The sequence below is a fragment of the Bombina bombina genome, chromosome 7 (genome assembly GCF_027579735.1).
Source record: "Bombina bombina isolate aBomBom1 chromosome 7, aBomBom1.pri, whole genome shotgun sequence".
Taxonomy (NCBI): Eukaryota; Metazoa; Chordata; class Amphibia; order Anura; family Bombinatoridae; genus Bombina; species Bombina bombina.
The window spans coordinates 264,564,064-264,587,441 of NC_069505.1; the positions used below are offsets into that span (position 1 = coordinate 264,564,064).

At 37.5% G+C, this 23,378-nt stretch overlaps 1 protein-coding gene across 1 annotated transcript in view; it reads left to right on the plus strand.

Moving 5' to 3' along the window:
* Positions 1 to 23,378, plus strand: part of ERC2 (ELKS/RAB6-interacting/CAST family member 2) — a 1,300,133-nt gene that overhangs the window by 1,166,535 nt on the left and 110,220 nt on the right. Inside the window, exon 15 of the mRNA XM_053720736.1 lies at positions 17,686 to 17,817. Coding sequence (XP_053576711.1) covers positions 17,686 to 17,817 — 132 coding nt within the window. The remainder of the gene's footprint in view (positions 1 to 17,685; positions 17,818 to 23,378) is intronic.

Genomic DNA, 23,378 nt, shown 5'->3' on the forward strand with positions numbered 1-23,378 from the left:
AGTAGCAAGACGTACATTATGCCTCACTAAAGTGGGTGGAGGGTTGGGGGTACCACACATTGACACGTACAAACAGGCGATTACCTTACACAGGCTGCTAAACTGGTGCCAAAACGACCCAAATAAAGAATGGGTTCAACTGGACTGTGACATATTGAACACGAATAATGCGGGCTTGACAGTCTGGCTTCATATGAAACACAGGCCAAAGACGGTGACGGAATATCATTTATTGCAAGACCTTTTTCAGAACTGGGACAGGATTTTAAGCATGTCAACACACATCTCTAGTATCCCTTCACCACTTACACCTATATGCAATAACCCTGAAATTACCGGCGGCCTCATAGAGACTAGACTGGGTAGAAATATAAGCATGGGAGAGAGAGCGATCTCGGCAATTATGGAAGGTCACAACCTTAAGAAGCTTGGGGATGTACAGGAACACATACCCGAACTTACAATAAATTGGTTCACACACGCCCAGCTGACTCACTATCTGGCCACACACCCACACAAGCATCAATTTGTAAGACCAAAAACATCTTTTGAAACAATTTGCTCACAAAAAATTAAAACACCACATGCAATCTCGATATTATATAAACTCCTTTTGTCTGGCGGAGCGGGATCGCTTCCCACCTACACCAAAGCATGGGAGAGGGAACTGAACTCAGAGATTACACCCCAAGAGTGGCAGACAGCCTTTCAAATCACAAAAAAATCCTCTATCTCTGCTAGGGTACAAGAGTCAAACTACAAATTCCTTTCCAGGTGGTACCTCACCCCAATCAGACTACAACACATATATAAATCGACATCAGGGAAATGCTGGAGGGACTGTGGTGGAGAAGGTTCACTTGTCCACATCTGGTGGGAATGACCCTGAGTTAGACACATACTGGACAGAGATACTATCTCACATGAAAAACATACTTGGCCACTCTATACCTAATGACCCTAAGATCCTCTTGTACCTTTCTCAGCCTAAGAACACAGAGCGTTTTTAATGATCATGCTGAACAGCGCAAAAATGCTGGTTCCCATAAACTGGAAATCTAGAACAGTCCCAACACTGGCAGATTGGAAACAGCAGGTCACCCTATTACTTAACCTGGAAAGATACCATCACATAGTACAGGGCACTACTGATTTACATGAGCTAATTCTATCAGCCTGGGTAGAGGGGGCTAAAAATTCTTCAGCGTAGGAGACCCCGAGACAGACCGCACACATATCTCACAGGCCTCAATACTTCTTGGATGTACCTCTGTTTTTACCTATATGTCTTCATTTATGTTTTTGTTGCACTCCTGTGCCCAGGTTTGGGCGATGGTCTCCCTGCCCCCTGGGGCAACGCTCTTGGAACAGAGACCGCTGCATGGACATTTTATATATATAACCCGTGTACCTTGGAAAAACACCTTACAATTTATGTTATGTTGACCACTATGTATAATATATTTATGTTTTCAATAAAGCTTTTGAAACAAAAAAAAAAAAGAAGCTAAACCTAGGTAGGCTCATATGCTAATTTCTAAGCCCTTGAAGTCCACCTCTTATCTGAATGTATTTGACAGTATTTCACAGCTAGAGGGCATTAGTTCATGTGTACCATGTAGATAACGTGCTCACGCTGTGGAGTTACTTATGCGTCAGCATTGATTGGCTAAAATGCAAGTCTGTCAAATGAAGTGAAATAAGGGGGCAGTCTGCAGAGGCTTAGATACAAGGTAATCACAGGTGTAAAATGTATATTAATATAACTGTGTTGGTTAAGCAAAACTGGGGGATGGGTAATAAAGGGATCATCTATATTTTGAATCAATAACAATTCTGGATTGCTACTCCTGAGCCTTCCTACATACACTATTTAAAAAAGGATAACAAGAAAGCAAAGCATATTTGATAGTTGAAATAGCATGGAGAGTTATTTAAAATGACATGTTCTATCTGAATCATAAAAAATATAATTTTAACTTTACTGTCCCTTTAATAGAATTATATGCTCCTATTAAAGGGTCAATACATTTATTTTTAAGGAGTTTTTTGTTATTTCTTGAAGGTCACAGTGTGTTCACGGCAGATATTTTGCTTGCGCAGTAATTATATAATATCTTTTTTTAAGTTACAACTGAAAGTCATTGTGAATCCATTATAATAAAAGTGGTTTTATGGTTAACCTACTTTTTGTTTTCATCACTTATTTCACAGGAATTTTAATTCCAACTCACTAATACAAAAACACTGTAAAGATGTTTAATATCCATATCAAGGATTTCCAGATGGGCCAAATTTAGAAGGTTCACAAGTCTAAAGTTTTGGATTACAGAAATATTCAGTTTGTAAAATGTTCAAACTTCCAGTTGATATGTGTGGCTCTGCTCCGTTCTTATTAGCTTTTAGTCTCAAACAATGGGGGAAAATGTATATTACCCATGTATTTATGATATCAATGATCATTATGGTATTACACATAGACCAATCATTTACTTTTACATGGGGCGCGATCCGATATAGATCGCAGTTTGCGGCGCAAGCGAGGGAACCCACGTCGCCCGCAGTTTCAGCTCGCAACTCGAGCGATCCAATATGCGGCGCCGTCACTTGCTAAAGTGGCGCAAGTCTCACAAACCAGCGATGTCCAGAAATCTGCGTAAGTACAGATTTTTGGAGTCGCCAGTGACTTGCGCCACGTTAGAAACTGCTGGCGCCTACAAAACCTGACTAAAGTCTAAATCACCCGCACTGTCTAACACGCCTCCTAAACATAGCCCGACACGTCTAACACGCCTCCCTAACATAGCCCGACACGTCTAACCCTCTATCCGCTATCCCCCCTCACTATCCTAACAATAAAAAAGCTATTAACCCCTAAACCGCCGCTCCCGTACCCCGCCGCAACCTAATAAAGTTATTAACCCCTAAACCGTCGCTCCCGTGCCCCGCCGCCAGCAATATTATATCTATAACCCCCTAAAGTGAGCCCCTAACACCGCCGCCATCTATATTAAAATTATTAACCCCTAATGTAAGCCCCTTACACCGCCGCCATCTCTATTAAAATGATTAACCCCTAATTTAATCTACCTACCCCGCCGCCAGCTATATTATCTATATTAACCCTAAGTATATTATAGTTAATATAGGTATTACATTATATATATTAACTATATTAACCCTAATTATATTAGGGTTAATATAGTTAATATAGTTACTATAGTATTTATATTAACTATATTAACTCTATCTAACCCTAACACCCCTAACTAAATTTATATTAAATTAATCTAATTCATGTATAAACTAAAATATTCCTATTTAAATCTAAATACTTACCTATAAAATAAACCCTAAGATAGCTACAATATAATTAATAATTACATTGTAGCTATGTTAGGGTTAATATTTATTTTACAGGTAAATTGTTAATTATTTTAACTAGGTATAATAGCTATTAAATAGTTATTAACTATTTAATATCTACCTAGTTAAAATAATTACCCAATTACCTGTAAAATAAATCCTAACCTAAGTTACAAATACACCTATACTATCAATAAATTAAATAAACTACAAATATCTATCTAAAAATACAATTAAATTAACTAAACTAAATTACAAAAAAAAACAAACACTAAATTACAAAAAATAAAAAAAAGATTACAAGATTTTTAAGCTAATTACACCTATTCTAAGCCCCCTAATAAAATAATAAACCCCCAAAATAAAAAAAATTCCCTGCCCTATTCTAAATTAAACAAATTTCAAAGCTCTTTACCTTACCAGCCCTTAAAAGGGCCTTTTGTGGGGCATGCCCCAAAGAATTCAGCTCTTTTGCATACAAATACAATACCCCCCCCATTACAACCCACCACCCACATACCCCTATTCTAAAACCACCCAAACCCCCCTTAAAAAAGCCTAACACTACCCCCCTGAAGATCTCCCTACCTTGTCTTCACCACACCGGGCCGAACTCCTGATCCGATCCGGGCGATGTCTTCCTCCAAGCGGCAAAGAAGAATTCTTCCTCCGGCGATGTCTTCCTCCAAGCGGCAAAGAAGAATTCTTCCTCCGGCGACGTCTTCCTCCAAGCGGCAGCAAAGTCTTCATTCTTCCGGCGGCATCTTCAATCTTCTTTCTTCGCTCCGCCGCCGCGGAGCATCCATCCCGGACGACTACTGAACTACGAATGAGGTACATTTAAATGACGTCATCCAAGATGGCGTCCGCCGAATTCCGATTGGCTGATAGGATTCTATCAGCCAATCGGAATTAAGTTAGAAAAATCTGATTGGCTGATTGAATCAGCCAATCAGATTCAAGTTCAATCCGATTGGCTGATCCAATCAGCCAATCAGATTGAGCTCGCATTCTATTGGCTGTTCCGATTGGGTTCGCGAACGGAGAATGCTAACTTCCACAAATATTTTCAAACGGGCGAACCGGGCGAACCGCCATAGACTTCAATAGGCAGCGAATTTTAAAACCCACAGGGACTCTTTCTGGCCACAATAGTGATGGAAAAGTTGTTTCAAGGGGACTAACACCTGGACTGTGGCATGCCGGAGGGGGATCCATGGCAAAACTCCCATGGAAAATTACATAGTTGATGCAGAGTCTGGTTTTAATCCATACAGGGCATAAATTACCTAACATTATAAAATATGAGGAAAAAATGGAAAAAAACACACTTTTTCTAACTTTGACCCCCAAAATCTGTTACACATCTACAACCACCAAAAAACAACCATGCTAAATAGTTTCTAAATTTTGTCCTGAGTTTAGAAATACCCAATGTTAACATGTCTGATATCTGTCAGGATTACCTGAATATCCCTTGACATGTATATATTTTTTTTTAGAAGACATCCCAAAGTATTGATCTAGGCCCATTTTGGTATATTTCATGCCACCATTTCACCGCCAAATGCGAACAAATAAAAAAAAATTGTTTAATTTTTCACAAACTTTAGGTTTCTCACAGAAATTATTTACAAACAACGTATGCAATTATGGCATAAATGATTGTAAATGCTTCTCTGGGATCCCCTTTGTTCAGAAATAGCAGACTTATATGGCTTTGGCGTTGCTTTTTGGTAATTAGAAGGCTGCTAAATGCCACTGCGCACCACACGTGTTTTATGCCCAGCAGTGAATGGGGTTAATTAGGGAGCATGTAGGGAGCTTTTAGAGTTAATTTTAGCTTAAGTGTAGTGTAGTAGACAACCAAAAGTATTGATCTAGGCCCATTTTGGTATATTTAATGCCACCATTTCACCGCCAAATGCGATCAAATTTAAAAAAACTTACATTTTTTGCAATTTTAGGTTTCTCACTGAAATTATTTACAAACAGCGTGTGCAATTATGGCACAAATGGTTGCAAATGCTTCTCTGGGATCCCCTTTGTTCAGAAATAGCAGACATATATGACTTTGGCGTTGCTTTCTGGTAATTAGAAGGCCGCTAAATGCTGCTGCGCATCACACGTGTATTATGACTAGCAGTGAAGGGGTTAATTAGGAAGTTTGTAGGGAGCTTGCAGGGTTAATTTTAGCTTTAGTGTAGAGATCAGCCTCCCACCTGACACATCAGACCCCCTGATCCCTCCCAAACAGCTATCTTCCCTCCCCCACCCCACAATTGTCCTCGCCATCTTAAGTACTGGCAGAAAGTCTGCCAGTACTAAAATAAAAGGTTTTTATTTTTTTTTTATTTTTTTTAGCATATTTACATATGCTGTGGTGTAGCATCCCCCTTAGCCCATAACCTCCCTGATCCCCCCCAAAACAGCTCTCTAACCCACCCCATCTGCCTTATTGGCGACCATCTTGGGTACTGGCAGCTGTCTGCTATTATTTCACAGTCAAAAAAGTGTTGTTTTTTTTAAATGTACAGTACACTACTGTTACACCAGATATCAGTGGTAGCACTGGGCAAGTGGGCACAGTATACGCTGTGAGCCTGACACACATGCTTGCAGGCAGGCAACTGCAATTAGATTACACAGGAAAAAAAAAAAAAAGCAGACTGATGTTCTAGCCCTAAAAAGGGCTTTTTGGGGTGCTGTTCTTACAGCAGAGATCAGATGAGTCCTTCAGGACTGTAGTGGACACTTAATACACTAGCCTAGCTATCGATTTCCCTATTAAATCAGCAGCAGCTACACTGTCCCTCCTCTCACTAAGAATGCAGCTTCCGAATGAATCTAAAATGGATGCTGTCCAGGAGGTAGGAGGGTCTGGGAGGGAGGGTCTGCTGCTGATTGGCTGGAATGTGCCTGCTGATTGTGAGGTACAGGGTCAAAGTTTTACTCAATGATGACGAATAGGGGGCGGATCGAACATCGCATATGTTTGCCCGTCGCGGCGAACGCGAACATGCTATGTTCGCCAGGAACTATTCGCCGGCGAACTATTCGTGATATCACTACCTAGGTAGACTCATATGCTAATTTCTAAGCCCTTGAAGGCTGCCTCTTATCTCATTGCATTTTGACAGTTTTTCATAGTTAGACACTGCTAGTTCATGTGTGCCATATAGATACTATTGTGCTCACTCCTGTGGAGTTATTTATGAGTCAGCACTGATTGGCTAAAATGCATGTCTGTCAAAAGAACTGATATAAGGGGGCAGTCTGCAGACGCTTAGATACAAGGTAATCACAGAGGTAAAAAGTACAGTATATTCTTTAATAGTGGCATATTTTAACAAAATTAAAATTGTTTTATAAATCAAGAGCAGTTCAGAGCTACACCTCTTAAAAAGTGCTATCCATGTTCCTGGTGTCCTTTGTTGTGACCAATTAGGGGAAAATGTAAAGGAACATGTTATCTGAGCTACAAAATCACTATAGAATGTTGTAGCAAGCGCAAGTCTGCTATCTGTCCCTAGGGATGATCTCTTTACATGTAGGAACTTCCTGTTAGATTCAATTTAAAGGGACTTGAAACCCCAACATTTTTCTTTCATGATTCAGATAGAGCATACAATTTTAAACAACATTCCAATTTACTTCTATTATCTAATTTGCTTCATTCTTTAGGTATCATTTGTTGAAGAAATAGCAATGCACATTAGGTATCTATGTGCAACTACCAATCAGCAGCTACTGAGGCTATTTAGATATCTTATTTAACAAAGCATATCAAGAGAATTAAGCAAATTAGATATAAGTACATTGGAAATTTGTTTAAAATCACGTCTTTTGTAAATCATGAAATAAAAAATGTGTGTTTCATGTCCCTATAAGGGTGAATAAAACAGTTTGTTAGCCATATCATACATAACTATTTTTTTTATAACTAATGATCTTTCATATATATGACATCATTTTTGGTGTTTCCTCTCCCTTTAACCTCTTCATTCAAGAGATCACAGAAAAATGAAACTAAAATCTCTTTCACTACTGCAGATTTACACCAAATAAATTGAATGTCTTGACAACTTTAGACAACAGCCCCTTTTTTGACCTTACTTCTTCTTTGAAGTATTTTATTTATAATTGAGTGTCTCCTACAGAATACTACAATAAACATATCTTTAGATACTGAGAGAGTTTACATTATATTTACATCAAAAGGTACCTGAGTACAGTTGATTTTGATGCTTTAAGTTTCAGTTAACTGAATCTTTATCACATTGTTTTTTACATAAAGTAATGATTATGAAGTATTTTTTTTACTTCAATATATCATTTTCCTATGTGTTTGATTTTTGATCTGCTTGTTTTTCACACACTGATACACTTTATAGCCAATTCTGTGTATGCACCGTAAAGTTTGTGTTTTGTTAACATTTGGGTTACAAAAGTAACAGGTTATTAGTGCGAGTTGCCCTTTTTTTTAAGCGGGTTAGGGTATTTATTGCTTCATTTTGTTTTAAGTCTGTTTGTTTGAAGAATGGGTTTTTTGTCCCTTAAATGTGACAATAAAGCTTGTTCTACTTGTTTAAAGGGACAGTCAAGTCCAAAAAAAACCTTTCATGTTTCAAATAGGGAATGTAATTTTAAACAACTTTCCAATTTACTTTTATCACCATTTTTGCTTTGTTCTCTTGGTATTCTTAGTTGAAAGGTAAACCTAGGAGGTCCATATGCTAATTTCTTAGAACACAAACAAACAGTGTACAGCTCCACGGTAAATGAAGATGCAAGTGGCACGAGGGACTGTCCAAACCTCTTAACATATATAAAAGTAGAAAAATCCACAGTACCTTCAACGAATTTTCAACAATTTTATTGAGACATCTTTCTCCCTTGCAGGTACAAACAGGTTAGCAGCGGCGTTTCGGGAAGTTATCCCTTAATCATGCTAATGGGCCTCATCTGATGAAATGCATTTATAGGCCTACATATTAACCCTTTGTATATTGTCACAAAGTGAATTATATCACTCAATACTACCACCTAGTGGTTACAAATATTATTGCAGTTAAACACATATATAAAGTTAAAACAATATACCATTTACCTATACACCTTTTGATAATAAAATATTCAAAGACCAATATTAATACTTATTGTTATTTCTCATATTATTGACAAACAACATAGAAATGTATGTATTTTTGTTAAACAAGTATTTATTATAGAAATACTTTAAGGTCCAGCACTCTATTAATACCTTTAGGGATTAAAGCATCCAATTTATATATCCAATAAGATTCTTTTTATTTTTATATGGTTTCCCTATTGCCACCTCTTCTTAACTTATCCACTCTATCAATTATTTGCCACCGTAATTGGCTTATATTATAACCTGCACTAAGGAAGTAGCATGATACAGGGGCTTCCTGGTCCCCACATCTGATATTGGATCTGTGTTGACTCATCCTATCCCGCACCTTTCTAGTAGTCTCTCCAACATAGATTTTGGAACATGGGCATTTAATTAGGTATACGACATAGGATGAGTCACACGTATAATAATTGTTGATGCCAAATTTTTTCCCTGTTTGGGGATGTTGAAATTCTGTCCCTTTAATAACTGCACTGCAGCTCGCACAACCTAAACATGGTAAAGTTCCATAGCTTTTTTTAGTGATATATTTTTGTTTCTTATTAGAGCCCAAATCATTCCTGACCAACATATCTCCTAAATTTTGGACTCTTCGATATGCTATCATAGGTGTTTGTTTAAAAGATAAAATATCTGAATTACAATTTTTTAAGATGTGCCAGTGTTTAGATATAACATTACTAATTTCTTTACTTATAGGGTTAAACTGTGTTACACATACTACCTTTTTTTCGTTATCTTTCTTAATTCTAGCAATATTATTTCCTTTTACTTCTGGACCATGTGCCCTTATAATCTCACTCTCAATCAATTTCAATGGGTATCCCCTTTGTATGAACTTATCCCCCATTTCTTGTAACCTACAACTGATCAATGAATTCTCATTTACAATCCTCTTTACTCTTTTGAACTGACTGCGTGGTAAATAATTTTTTAAGGGCTCATTGTGAAAACTTTCATACCTTAACAAAGTATTTCTATCTATTTCCTTTCTATGTAGGTCGATTTTAAAATTACAAGTTTCTTTATTTATATTTATTATAGTGTCCAGGAATACCACCTTTTCCTCACTAAAGGTTAATGTGAATTTCATATTATTAACTGCTTGATTTAGTTGCTCAACAAATGCCAATAGACCTTGAAGGCCACCTCTAATCTAAATGCATTTTGATAGTTTTTCACCACTAGAGGTCATTAGTTCACGTGTTTCATATAAATAACATTGAGCTCATGCACGTGAATTTACCATGGAGACAGCTCTGATTGGCTAAACGGCAAGTCTGTCAAAAGAACTGAAATAAGGGGGCAGTCTGCTGAGGCTTAGATACAAGGTAATTACAGAGGTAAAACGTGTATAATTATAACTGTGTTGCTTATGCAAAACTGGGGAATTGGTAATTAAGGGATTATCTATCTTTAAAAACAAGAAAAGAGTAACGCTCCTTGCGGTTGAATTTGTCAAGGTGCATAATATACACAGTAAAATCTATAACTGATGAATGATGGATTTTACTTAAAGCAATTTTGCTAATACATGGGTGCTGGAAAAATGTTTCTATTAAAAATTTAAATGCATTTATTTAAATATTAGTTTTGAGGTGAATATCCTTTTAATTTGAGCTTCCATTGCTTAAAGTGTACTCACTTTAACATTTAAATTCCTCCTGAAAAACAAATGGCTGTTGCTAATGTTTGCAATTTGTTCCAGGGTTCTCTGAAAAGGGTCTTTATATCTTAAACAAGTGAATTAAGAAGTCAGAAAATGTAAGGTCCAATTTATCATTTGGCTGTGACAGAGCAAATTAGCTGCCTAAAATCTGTGGAAAATCTGTATTTGACCTATTGCATCTGGAATAAAATTTATTGCAGCCTTTCCACCTGTGTGCTTCATCCTCTACATTTCCAAAGCATAAAATGGATACCATTAGAAAGGGGAGGATTAGCTAAATCTCAGACTTTATTTACTTGTTTTTGTTTTTTTCCTAGGATGTAATTTTTCTAGTTAAAGTGAATGTAAATTTTGATGCTAAAGTGCCCAGTTTTTAAAAATTCGATTAAAAACAGGGACACTTTAATTCATCAAAATTTACATTTCACTTGTGTTGTGAAAAAAACTTACCTTTTAATCTTGACAGCAGCTCCAGCTTCCTCCGGTCGTTGCAAGCAATTGCTGATGTCAGAAATGATGGATAGGTCATCCTCCAATCACGGGGTTCCCCCCCGGGGGAATCAGTGTCTGATTCAACGCTGTGATTGGAGGAAGCCGGATTCCTCATTTTAGACCCAGGAAGAGACTTTGCAACAGGTGGAGGAAGCTGGAGCTACTGTCAAGATTAAAAGGTAAGTTTTTTTTTCACAGCACGAGTGAAATGTAAATTTTGATGAATTAAAGTTCCCCTGGTTTTAATTAAATTTTTAAAAACTGGGCACTTTAGCATCAAAATTTACATTCACTTTAATTATAATACATTAGATAGTTTTATACTTGTCAGGGAACAATTGATTTTTTTTTCTGGCAATCTTATTTGGGATAATGATGAAATATAAGGAATTTATGTTAATGATGATCACTTTATAGTCTTGAAAATATTTCAGCATTACTTTATTTGACAATTCCAGAGTAAATTTTGCTGTTGAAAAACACATTTTTTATACACAATTTTGAAATGAGCTGTAAGAACTTTACCAAAACTTTATTTACTAAATATCATTTGTATAATATAATTTCTCTGCTCTCAGTTATTGATGTACAATGTATATGTTTGTTTTTATGTGTTTTGTTTTTTTATACGTAAAATACATGATTTTTTAATGCTAGATTTTAGCTTGGACAGTATACACCAATTTTCATATGACTGCATGTAATAGACACTACTATAAAGAATAATATGCACAAATACTGATATAAAAATCCAGTATAAAACTGTTTAAAAATGTACTTAGAAGCTCCCAGATTAGCTCTGTTAAAAAGCTTACTGGAACACCCACTGCAAGTGGGAAATAGCAGACACTCCCCCCTTCCCCTTTCCTTTGCATATGAAAAGACCCTTTACACAAACAGGCACAAGCTGGAGTAGGTATACATCAGTATTCTCCTAAAACTTTGGGGCTTGGTTAGGAGTCTGAAAATCAGAGCACTGTTATTTAAAAATAACTAAAAGTATACATTAAAAAAAACAAAAAAAAACTGTATGAGCTATATAAATGGATCATCTACATAATATTAATGCAAAGAAAAATCAAGTGTATAATGTCCCTTTAAGTAATTTGTATGATCATCACCTATAAATAAAGACTTAAAAGAAATAGATAACATGCCTCAGTGGAATATTTTAATGATGTAGAATTTTAAAAATGTATCATGAAAGCATATTTTAAATATATTTTGTAAAAGATTAGAATCTATCCCATAGATATGCTTTAAAATACAAAGGGTATATTTCAGTTGATTAAATAGAAGATATATTCATTTGTTTATTAGAGTTGCAAAATGTTCTCCATAGGTTCTTGGAGAATTTTCCAATGTAATTCTATTCTAATCCATCACAAAAGTATGTTTGTTTATTTATACACTTTTATTCAAACTGTTTTGTCTCTTTTTTATGTAATTACGTATTTGATACTTTCTATTAAAAATCTTTACCAAAATTATAATGATCCATCCTAAAAGAACACATATGTAGGATTTATCTAAGCTCTGTGTGCACTTGAAAACCTATTTTGAATGTATCTTTGCTGTTTGAATTGTAACATTTTTTTATTATTCTGCACTCTAAATATGTTGACTATATAACTAAGTTCTTTTCTGATGATTGTAATACAGCGTTTTATGCAAATCGCTATATTTACAGTGAGAAGTGGAAGTAGATGCAGTCATTTTTAAATGGTATACAGTAAAATTGTTGTTTTTTTAGAAAGTGTTGATGAAATATTAAAGCAATGTCCACACTTCCAGCTTAAAGGTACATTCCTGTCAAAATTGAAATGCATATAGATGAAGTATATCTTTGAACAGAAACATGTTTGCATTTGCAATATACTGTACATGTATTGGCAAAAATGCTTCTAGGAAACGTTATAACTATTTTAGTGATAACATTTTTCTCTGCACGTGCATGTTAAGCATAGCTAGATATTCTTAGTGCACAAGCATTTAAATACTGCAGCTCCTCAGAGAACCAGTGGGGCTTGTATAGCGTCGGCAATTAACAAATTGAGTCAATACCAGATGGTACAAGCACCTTAGGCTCTCTGAGCAAGTGCTGTGCTTAAAATGCTGCACAGAGCATACTTAAATACACTTTTGAAACAGCTACAGTTTTTACCAGTAAAAATTTTTCTAATACATGTATATTGCAAAAATGCTGCTATTCAAAATTGAAATGCACCCATGTACGTTCCAATTTTGGCTGGAATGTCCTTTTAAAGGGATATAAAACAATCTGTTTCATTGTTGTAATATAAAAAGCACTAAGCAGTGACTTATACTTGATATAGATCTTGTAATATGTATTAGAAATATGCATTATTCATTTTAAATGGATTTTACCTTTTATTTATTTTCTTTTTTTACTTGCTATATTTACAGTGAGAAGTGAAAATAGATGCAGTGTCCATTACTTCCTGTCACAGCTTTACATGGAAGCTGTGGTCTCTACGGGAACGTTTATCTAGGTTGATGTCATAAAACTTCTAGAGTAACATGAGTTGGTTTAGTATTAAGTGAATAGACTAGATAAACAGGGGGTCAGATTTGCCCATGCTCAGAACAGGCAGAATGCAACTTAAGTTCCAGAAATATCTCTTCTCCAATTTCTTTTTGAGGGCAGGGGCTACAGTGAGAAATTCTAATCTAAGTGCTAATTATTATTATTTTTTTTTTTTTGTGGGGGGGGTTAAACTGTTTGCTGTTTATTTACACAATCTGTTACTTTCTATGTTTACTTTGATTTAAAATATTTGTTTTGACCAAAGTAGCACTGTTTAATATCCCTGTAAAGAATACGACTGCCATCTATGATTTGAGAGAAGTTGACTTTTTTCACCCTATAGTGCATTGTAGAACAGTTATTATGAATTTTTTTTTTAAAAAAATATATGTTCCTGTCATACTAAAGATCTTTTTAAGGCATTTCCCTTTTCACCAATAGACTTGTGGGTGTCGTCCTTACAGACCAATGAAGAATTAATTATTTTCTTCTTTTTTTTTTTTTTTGAACAATCATGAATTTTCTCTTAGTTTTATTACCAGTTTAATTTGTTACAATCAATGGAAAATAGCTGAGAATATAAAATATGATAAACAATTTAGAGGACCAAAATCAGCATGGTTTTACTTCAGGGAGATCATGTCAGACTAATCTAATCGACTTCTTTGATTATGTAACAAAAGTATTAGACAAGGGTGGAGCAGTTAATGTAGCATATCTAGATTTCAGCAAAGCATTTGACACCGTCCCACACAATAAACTAATTCACAAACTGTATCTCCTTGGTTTAGACTCAAAAATTGTGAACTTGGTGGAATGCTAAAAACAAAGTGTCTTAGTAAATGGAGTTCATTCAGCAGAGGGGGCTGCTACTAGTGGTGTTCATCAGGGGTCAGTTCTGGGGCCTGTTTTGTTTAACATATTTATCTGTGATATCAGCAAAGGACTACAGGGGAAAGTTTGTCTGTTTGCAGATGATACAAACATTTGTAAAAGAGTGAATGTTCCGGGGGGGGTAGACAAAATGAGAAGTGATATACAACAATTGGAGGATTGGACAAACGACTGGGATCTAAAGTTTAACACAGCAAAAACACAGCAAAGTGTAAAATAATGCATTTAGGGAAGAAAAATCCAAATGTTAATTACAGACTCAATGACACTTTACTGACTGTTACAGATGAGGAACAGGACTTGGGAATTATTATTTCAGATGATTTAAAACTTAGTAAACAATGTAGTAATGCAGCGAGTAAGTAGAGGTATTTGCAGCAGAAATAGTAAGGTTCTAATGCCACTTTATAGATCATGCCTCATCTTGAGTATTGTGTGCAGTTCTGGAGGCCATATCTTCAGAAGGATATTAACAAACTTGGTACATGGTCTAAAAAATAAAACTTACCAGGATTGGCTCAATGACCTAAATATGTATAGCTTAGAGGAGAGAAGGGAAAGAGGTGATATGATAGCAACTTTCAAGTACGTTAAAGGGCTTAGTAAAACTGAGGCTGTGGGTATTTTACATAAAATGGAAAATTCAAGAACAAGGGGTCATGATCTCAAGCTGAAGGGCAGTAAGTTTAGGAGTAATTTGAGAAAGCACTTATTTACAGAAAGAGTGATTGATTTATGGAATAAACTTTCTCAAGAGGTGGTAATGACAAACACTGTTGCAAACTTTAACAATGTCTGGGACAAGCATAAGGCTATCCTACAAACTAGATAAGTATATACTGTATGTGATATCGGGCAGACTTGCTGGGCCTATGGCTCTTATCGGCCGTCAATATCTATCGCCTAGATTACGAGTACTGCGTTAGCTTTAAAATGCAGCGTTAAGGGGTCCTAACGTTGCTTTTTATCGCCAGTTGGTATTACAAGTTTGGCAGGTACAGGTGTACCGCTCACTTTTTTCCATGACTTTTCCATACCGCAAATCCCCTTACGTCAATTGCGTATCCTATCTTTTTAATGGGATTTGCCTAACGCTGGTATTACAAGTCTTGGAAGAAGTGAGCGGTACAGCCTCTACTTCCAAGACTCCTACCGCATATAAAAGTCAATAGTTAAGAGTTTTATGGGCTAACGCCGGAACATAAAGCTCTTAACTACAGTGCTACAAAGTACACTAACACCCATAAACTACCTATTAACCCTTAAACCGAGGCCCCCCCACATCGCAAACACTAAAATAAAAATTTTTAACCACTAATCTGCCGACCGGACACCGCTGCCACCTATATTATAGCTATGAACCCCTAATCTGCTGCCCCTAACATCGCCAACACCTACCCCTAATCTGCCCCCCCAACGTCGCTGCCACCTACCTGCACTTATTAACCCCTAATCTGCCGACTGGACATCGCCGCCACTATAATAAATGTATTAACCCCTAAACCGCCGCACTCCCGCCTCGCAAACACTAAAATAATTTTTATTAACCCCTAATCTGCCGTCCCTAACATCGCCGACACCTACCTACAATTATTAACCCCTAATCTGCCGCCCCCAACGTTGCCACTACTATAATAAAGTTATTAACCCCTAAACCTAAGTCTAAACCTAACCCTAACACCCCCCTAAATTAAATATAATTTAAATAAATCTAAATAAAATTACTAGAATTAAATAAATTATTCCTATTTAAAACTAAATACTTACCTATAAAATAAACTATAAGATAGCTACAATATAACTAATAGTTACATTGTAGCTATTTTAGGATTTATATTTATTTTACAGGCAACTTTGTATTTATTTTAACTAGGTGCAATAGCTATTAAACAGTTAATAACTATTTAATAGCTACCTAGTTAAAATAATTACAAAATTGCCTGTAAAATAAATCCTAACCTAAGTTACAAATACACATAACACTACACTATCAATAAATTAATTAAATAAATTAACTACAATTATCTAAACTAAAATACAATTAAATAAACTAAACTATATTACAAAAAAACCAAACACTAAATTACAAAAAATAAAAAAATATTACAAGAAGTTTAATCTAATTGTTAGGTTTTTTTAAGGGGGGATCGTGTGGGTTTTAGAGTAGGGGTGTGTGGGTGGTGGGTTGTAATGTTGGGGGGGGATTGTATTTCTTTTTTTACAGGTAAAAGAGCTGATTACTTTGGGGCAATGCCCCGCAAAAAGCCCCTTTAAGGGCTGGTAAAAGAGCTGATTACTTTGTCATTTAGTTTAGGATAGGGAATTTTATTATTTTGGGGGGCTTTTTTATTTTATTAGGGGGATTAGATTAGGTGTAATTAGATTAAACTTCTTGTAATATTTTTTTATTTTTTGTAATTTAGTGTTTGTTTTTTTGTAATATAGTTTAGTTTATTTAATTGTATTTTAGTTTAGAGAATTGTAGTTAATTTATTTAATTAATTTATTGATAGTGTAGTGTTAGGTGTATTTGTAACTTAGGTCAGGTAATTTTGTAATTATTTTAACTAGGTAGCTTTTAAATAGTTATTAACTATTTAATAGCTATTGTACCTAGTTAAAATAAATATAAAGTTGCCTGTAAAATAAATATAAATCCTAAAATAACTACAATGTAACTATTAGTTATATTGTAGCTATCTTATGGTTTATTTTATAGGTAAGTATTTAGTTTTAAATAGGAATTATTTATTTAATTATAGTAATTTTATTTAGATTTATTAAAAATAAATTTAACTTAGGGGGGGTTTAGGGTTAGGGTTAGACTTAGGTTTAGGGGTTAATAACTTTATTATAGTAGTGGCGATATTGGGGGCGGCAGATTAGGGGTTAATAATTGTAGGTAGGTGGCGGCGACGTTGGGGGCGGCAGATTAGGGGTTAATAAATATAATATAGGTGTCGGCGATGTTATGGGCAGCAGATTAGGGGTTCATAGGGATAATGTAGGTGGCGGCGGTGTCCGGAGCGGCAGATTAGGGGTTAATAATATAATGCAGGTGGCGACGATGTCGGGGGCAGCAGATTAGGGGTTAATAAGTGTAAGATTAGGGATGTTTAGACTCGGGGTTCATGTTAGGGTGTTAGGTGTAGACTTAGAAAGTGTTTCCCCATAGGAAATAATGGGGCTGCATTAAGAGCTGAACGCTGCTTTTTTGCAGGTGTTAGGTTTTTTTTCAGCCGTCTCAGCCGCATTGTTTCTTATGGGGAAATCGTGCACAAGTACGTTTTTCCAGCTTACCGCTACCGTAAGCAACGCTGGTATTACAGGTAGAAGTGGAGCTAAATTTTGCTCAACGCTCACTTTTCTGAGGCTAACGCAGCCATTCAGAAAACTTGTAATACCAGCGTTGTTTAAAGTGAGCACTGGAAAAAAAAGGAGCATTAGCTCCGCAAGTTTTTACCGACAAAACTTGTAATCTAGCCGTATGTTTCTATGTTTCTATATATAATAACACATCCTAATGTTTATTTTTATTTTTTTTGTTGTTTAAAACAGAACAGAATGAAACTTATGGCAGATAACTACGAAGAAGACGATCATCATCACCACCACCACCATCATCATCATCACCACCACAGGTCTCCTGGGAAAGCGCAACACCCCAACCACAGACCCTCCCCAGACCAGGTTAGTTAAATTCTATTAAATGAAATAATGAGCATTCTTGTTTTGGATATTAAGAGAACGATCAACTACATTATATTGATGTAGCAGTGAATCCTTTTTGTATTAAAAACTTCATAAAATATATTGAAAGAAGTTATAGTTAAAGTCATATTAAAGTATTTTTTGTGCATCTAGAAGAGTAAACTTGAACCTCTACACTGTCGTTTGGACAATAATGTTGCAAAATTATTACCATCAATAGCGGTTGTGATCATACTCAAATATCTCAACGGTTGTGTTATTATCATTGTGCAATATCCTTTGACTGTTTCAATTATTTGTGGCAGCTGCTATGCTGCCACTGACATCTCTCTCTCTCTGTGCAAGTCTTACTACATTAGCTGAATTAATTATTCTTTCCTCTTAAGGACATGACGATTCCACGGATCATCTTCATTACTTATGGGTTATTCTCCTCCTGCCTGCAGGAGGCGGCAAAGAGCACCTACAGCAAATCTGTTAAATACTCCCTCCCTTCCCCTCCAACCCAGTCATTCTCTTTGCCTGCATTAGTAATAGGAGATGGCAAAGTGAGGTGTTAGAAAAAGATTCTTCAATCAAGAGTTTGTTATTTTTAAGTTGTACCAGAATATACTACTTTGCTCTGGGGTGTAGCCTAGACCTAATCAGTCTCTACAGTAGGGCTTTTTGGTGGCTTTAAAGCATTAGGAACTGGTGGGACATAATTCTCACTGCGCCTCCGAAGATGTTGCTGCCCCATTATAGATAGCCTAAGCGCATGGTAACTCAGGCTGATCTGCTTCCACAGGGCTATGAGAGGGAAAAATCGGATCCTCTTACACCTGATGGACGATCCTGCTATCAGGCAGCATGGAGGTAAATGCTATTTGTTTTTCATTCTGGAACCACAGGCAGAGTGATTATGGCACTTTACTTATCCTAATTTTTACACTTATATTATGCTGTTACTGCAGCTCTGGGACAAAACTCCTCTTGTTAAGATATAGGGGTTGTCTTATTGCAAAATCAGTATGTGCAGGCACTGGGGAGACTGCTTTTATTATTTTTACTACATGTTTTTTAGTATGGATACCGGGCTAGATAGAGTTATTTGATGTACGCCCACGATGGGCGGGGCCTATTTCCACGCGTTTCCTCATTCTGGTTGCTATCCGAGCTGAGAAGTCACATGGAGTTTCTGCTGCCGCATGGCCTCTGTTTATCAAATATTTGGCCAGGCGGTAGTAGTGCTTCCGGCAAGCGATATTTTCTGGTTTTCCTCCGTTCCTCTGATATCAGCATCCGGTTGGTCCTGGGAGGTCGATCGCTTGTTTGGTGGCAGGTAGGCACCTCAGCAGGCTGCTGAGGTGTAGATGTGTCTGGAACAGCATTAACTTTTTTTTTATTATTATATAATAATAAAATATATATTTTTTTATTATATTATAAAAACTGCAGTAAAAATGTTTGGGTTTTAAAATTTAAAGGCACAGGCTGTTTATTTTCATAACGGTCTAAGTTAATTTTTTCGATCTCAAATTACTTGTTGGGGATTTACCCTTGCTGGCTATCCCTTGGTTCTGTTCTTAAAGTCACAGTTGCATAATTTTTAATTTTTTTAAAAAAAAGGGTTTTATTTTATGTGAGAGATGGATACTGAAGCTGATCAATCTGCTCTTTGCTCTATGTGCTTGAATGCTCAGGTTGAACCCCCTATTCCTTTTTGTCCCTCATGTGTTGAGAGGGCCTTGAGTTACAAAGAAAGGATTTTTCATGAGCAAGCCTCTTCTAAGGCGGATGCTTCTCAGGGGTCTCAAGATGAGATTCAAAGTATTTCACAGCGGTCTCCCCAAATGTCCCAAGAATTTTTGCCCGCTCAAGCAGTGCCATGTACTAATACTTTAGCTTCAAATATTTCCTTAATGGATATAGCTAAGGTAGTGTCTTCTTCTATTTCTGATACATTATCTGCCTTTCCTATGTTTCAAGACAGACGTAAAAGAAGGAGTGACCATGAGTCAGTAAGGATACTGATGAATTGGTGTCATTTTCAAATTTACCCTCTCATCATGAGTTGGAGGGTTTGGAGTCTTTATCTGAAGATGAACTTTCTGATTCTGGAAGTTCTGCACCATTTTCAGATTCGGAGGTGGTTTCTTTCAGGTTTAAGTTAGAATATTTTGAAATTCCCTCGTATTCAGATGTTTTTCCAATACCTAAGAAGACATTGGAGATTATTTCTAAGGAATGGGACAGGCCAGGTATTCCTTTTTCTCCATCTCTTGTCTTTAAGAAAATGTTTCCTATAGCGGACGATATAAAGGAAAATTGGCTGACAGTCCCTAAGGTGGAAGGAGCTGTTTCCACCCTGGCTAAATGTACGACTATTCCTATTGAGGATAGCTGTGCCTTTAAGGATCCTATGGACAAGAAGTTGGAAGGATTACTTAAGAGGATTTATACTCATCAGGGGTTATTGTTGCAGCCACGGTTACTAGTGCAGCAGCTTATTGGTTTGACGCTCTGTCTGAGTCTCTCAGACATGAGACCCCTTTGGAGGAAATCCAGGATAGGATTAAGGCACTGAAACTAGCTAATGCTTTTATTACTGATGCTTCGTTGCAGATTACTAAATTAGCTGCAAAGACTTTGGGGTTTTCTGTCTTGGCCCGCAGACCCTGGTGGTTAAAACCCTGGGCTGCGGATGTGTCTTCCAAGTCTAAGCTTCTAACATTTCCTTACAAGGGAAAGACCTTGTTTGGACCTGGCCTAAAGGACATTATTTCCGATATCTCTGGAGGCAAGGGTCATCTACTTCCTCAGGATAAGAGAAACAAGCAAAAGGGACGTCAAAGTAATTTTTGTTCCTTTCGAAATTTCAAGAGTAATTCCTTTGTTTCCTCCGCCAGACAGGACGGAAACTTTACCCAGCCTAAGCCTACTTGGAGACCGAACCAGTCATGGAACAAGGGAAAACAACCCAAGAAGCCTGCTGCTGAATCCAAGACAGCATGAAGGGTTTGCCCCCGATCCAGGACCGGAACTGGTTGGGGGCAGACTATCCTTTTTCGTTCAGACATGGGTAAGAGATGTTCAGGACCCCTGGACTATAGAGATTGTGTCCAGGGGATACAGACTGGAGTTCAAAGCCTTTCCTCCTCGGGGAAGGTTTCTCCTTTCAAGGTTATCTGCAGACCAGATAAAAAGAGAGGCGTTCTTATGTTGTGTAAGAGGCCTCTCCTCCATAGGAGTGATTGTTCCAGTTTCTACTCAGGAACAAGGAGAAGGTTTTTATTCCAATCTGTTCGTAGTTCCCAAAAAGGAGGGAACCTTCAGGCCGATCTTAGACCTCGAGTCTAAACAAATTTCTCAGAATCCCATCATTCAAGATGGAGACTATTCGCACTATTCTACCATTGATCCAGGAGGGTCAATTCATGACAACGGTGGCCTTAAAGGATGCATATCTTCATGTTCCTATCCACAAGAAACATCACAAGTTACTATGATTTGCATTTCTGGACAAACATTTCCAGTTTGTGGCTCTTCCTTTTGGGTGGGCCACAGCACCCAGAATTTTCACAAAGGTTCTGGGGTCTCTGTTGGCGGTCCTAAGACCACAGGGCATTGCAGTAGCGCCTTACCTGGACGATATTCTAATCCAGGCGCCATCTTGCCATCAAGCAAAGTCTCATACCGACATTGTCATAGCCTTCCTGAGATCTCACGGGTGGAAGGTGAATTTAGAAAAGAGTTCTCTAGTCCCAAAGACAAGGGTTACCTTTTTGGGAACTTTAATAGACTCTGTTCAAATGAGGATTTTTCTGACAGAAGTCAAGAAATCAAAGATTATAGATACCTGTTGAGTACTCCAAACCACTCTGAATCCATCTGTGGCCCAGTGTATGGAGATAATTGGATTGATGGTTGCAGCGATGGACATTGTCCCATTTGCACGGTTCCATCTCAGACCTCTACAGCTGAACATGCTCAGACAGTGGAATGGAGATTATGCGGACTTGTCTTCTCAAATAGTCATGGATAAGGGACTCTCTTCAATGGTGGTTGTCTCTGGATCATCTTTCTCAGAGAACCTGCTTTCGCAGACCTTCCTGGGTGATTGTGACAACAGCCAGTCTTTTAGAATGGGGAGCCGTCTGGGGTTCTCTTAAGACTCAGGGAGTGTGGACCCAGGCGGAGTCTCTTCTTCCTATCAACATTCTGGAACTGAGAGCGATTTTCAATGCGCTTCTGGCCTGGCCTCAGTTGGCCTCGGCCCGGTTCATCAGATTTCAGTCGGACAACATAACGACTGTCGTCTACATCAATCATCAGGGAGGAACGAGGAGTTCCTTGGCAATGTCAGAAGTATCCAAGATCATTCAGTGGGCGGAGAACCGCTCTTGTCATCTGTCAGCGATCCACATCCCAGGGGTGGACAACTGGGAGGCGAATTTTCTGAGCAGACAGACTTTCCATCCAAGCGAGTGGGAACTTCTCAAGTCTGATCCTCAAATGGGGTCAACCGGAGTTGGATCTCATGGCATCTCGACAGAATGCCAAGCTTCCGAGGTACGGGGCGAGGTCCAGGGATCCGCAGGCGGAACTGATAGATGCTCTGGCAGTTCCTTGGTCCTTCAAGCTAGCATACCTGTTTCCCCCGTTTGCACTTCTTCCTCGGGTCATTGTTTAAATCAAACAGGAGAGGGCTCCTGTGATTCTCATTGCTCCGGCCTGGCCTCGCAGGACTTGTTATGCGGACCTGGTAGACATGTTGTTTATACCACCCTGGAGACTTTCCTTGAAGAAGGATCTTCTCATTCAAGGTTCCTTCCTTCACCCAAATCTAGTTTCTCTGAACAATGTTTTTCTGATGCGGTCATTAAGACCTTGGTTCAGGCTTGTAAGCCGGTAACTAGAAAGATTTACCATAAGATATGGCGTAAATATCTTTATTGGTGCGAATCTAATGGCTACTTGTGGAGTAAAATTAGGATTCCGAGAATTTTAGCTTTTCTCCAAGAGGGATTGGAGAAGGGTTTGTCGACTAGTTCCTTTAAGGGTCAGATTTCGGCTTTGTCGGTGTTATTACATAAACGTCTGGCAGAGGTTCCAGATGTTCAATCTTTCTGTCAGGCTCTGGTCAGGATCAGACCTGTATTTAAGCCTATTGCTCCCCCCCATGGAGTCTTAATTTCTTTATGTTCTTCAAGGGGTTCCATTTAAACCTATGCATTCCTTGGACATTAAACTTCTGTCTTGGAAAGTTTTATTTCTGGTGGCTATTTCGTCTGCTCGTAGAGTGTCCGAGCTCTCGGCGTTGCAATGCGCTTCCCCTTATCTCATCTTTCATGCAGGCAAAGGTTCTCTTGCGTACCAAGTTGGGTTTTCTTCCTAAGGTAGTTTCAGACCGAAACATTAACCAGGAGATTGTTGTACCTTCGTTGTGCCCTAATCCGTCTTTTGCACAATTTTGATGTTGTTCATGCTTTGAAGTTTTATTTACAGGCGACGAAGGATTTTTGTCAGTCTTCCTCTTTATTTGTTGTTTTCTCCGGGAA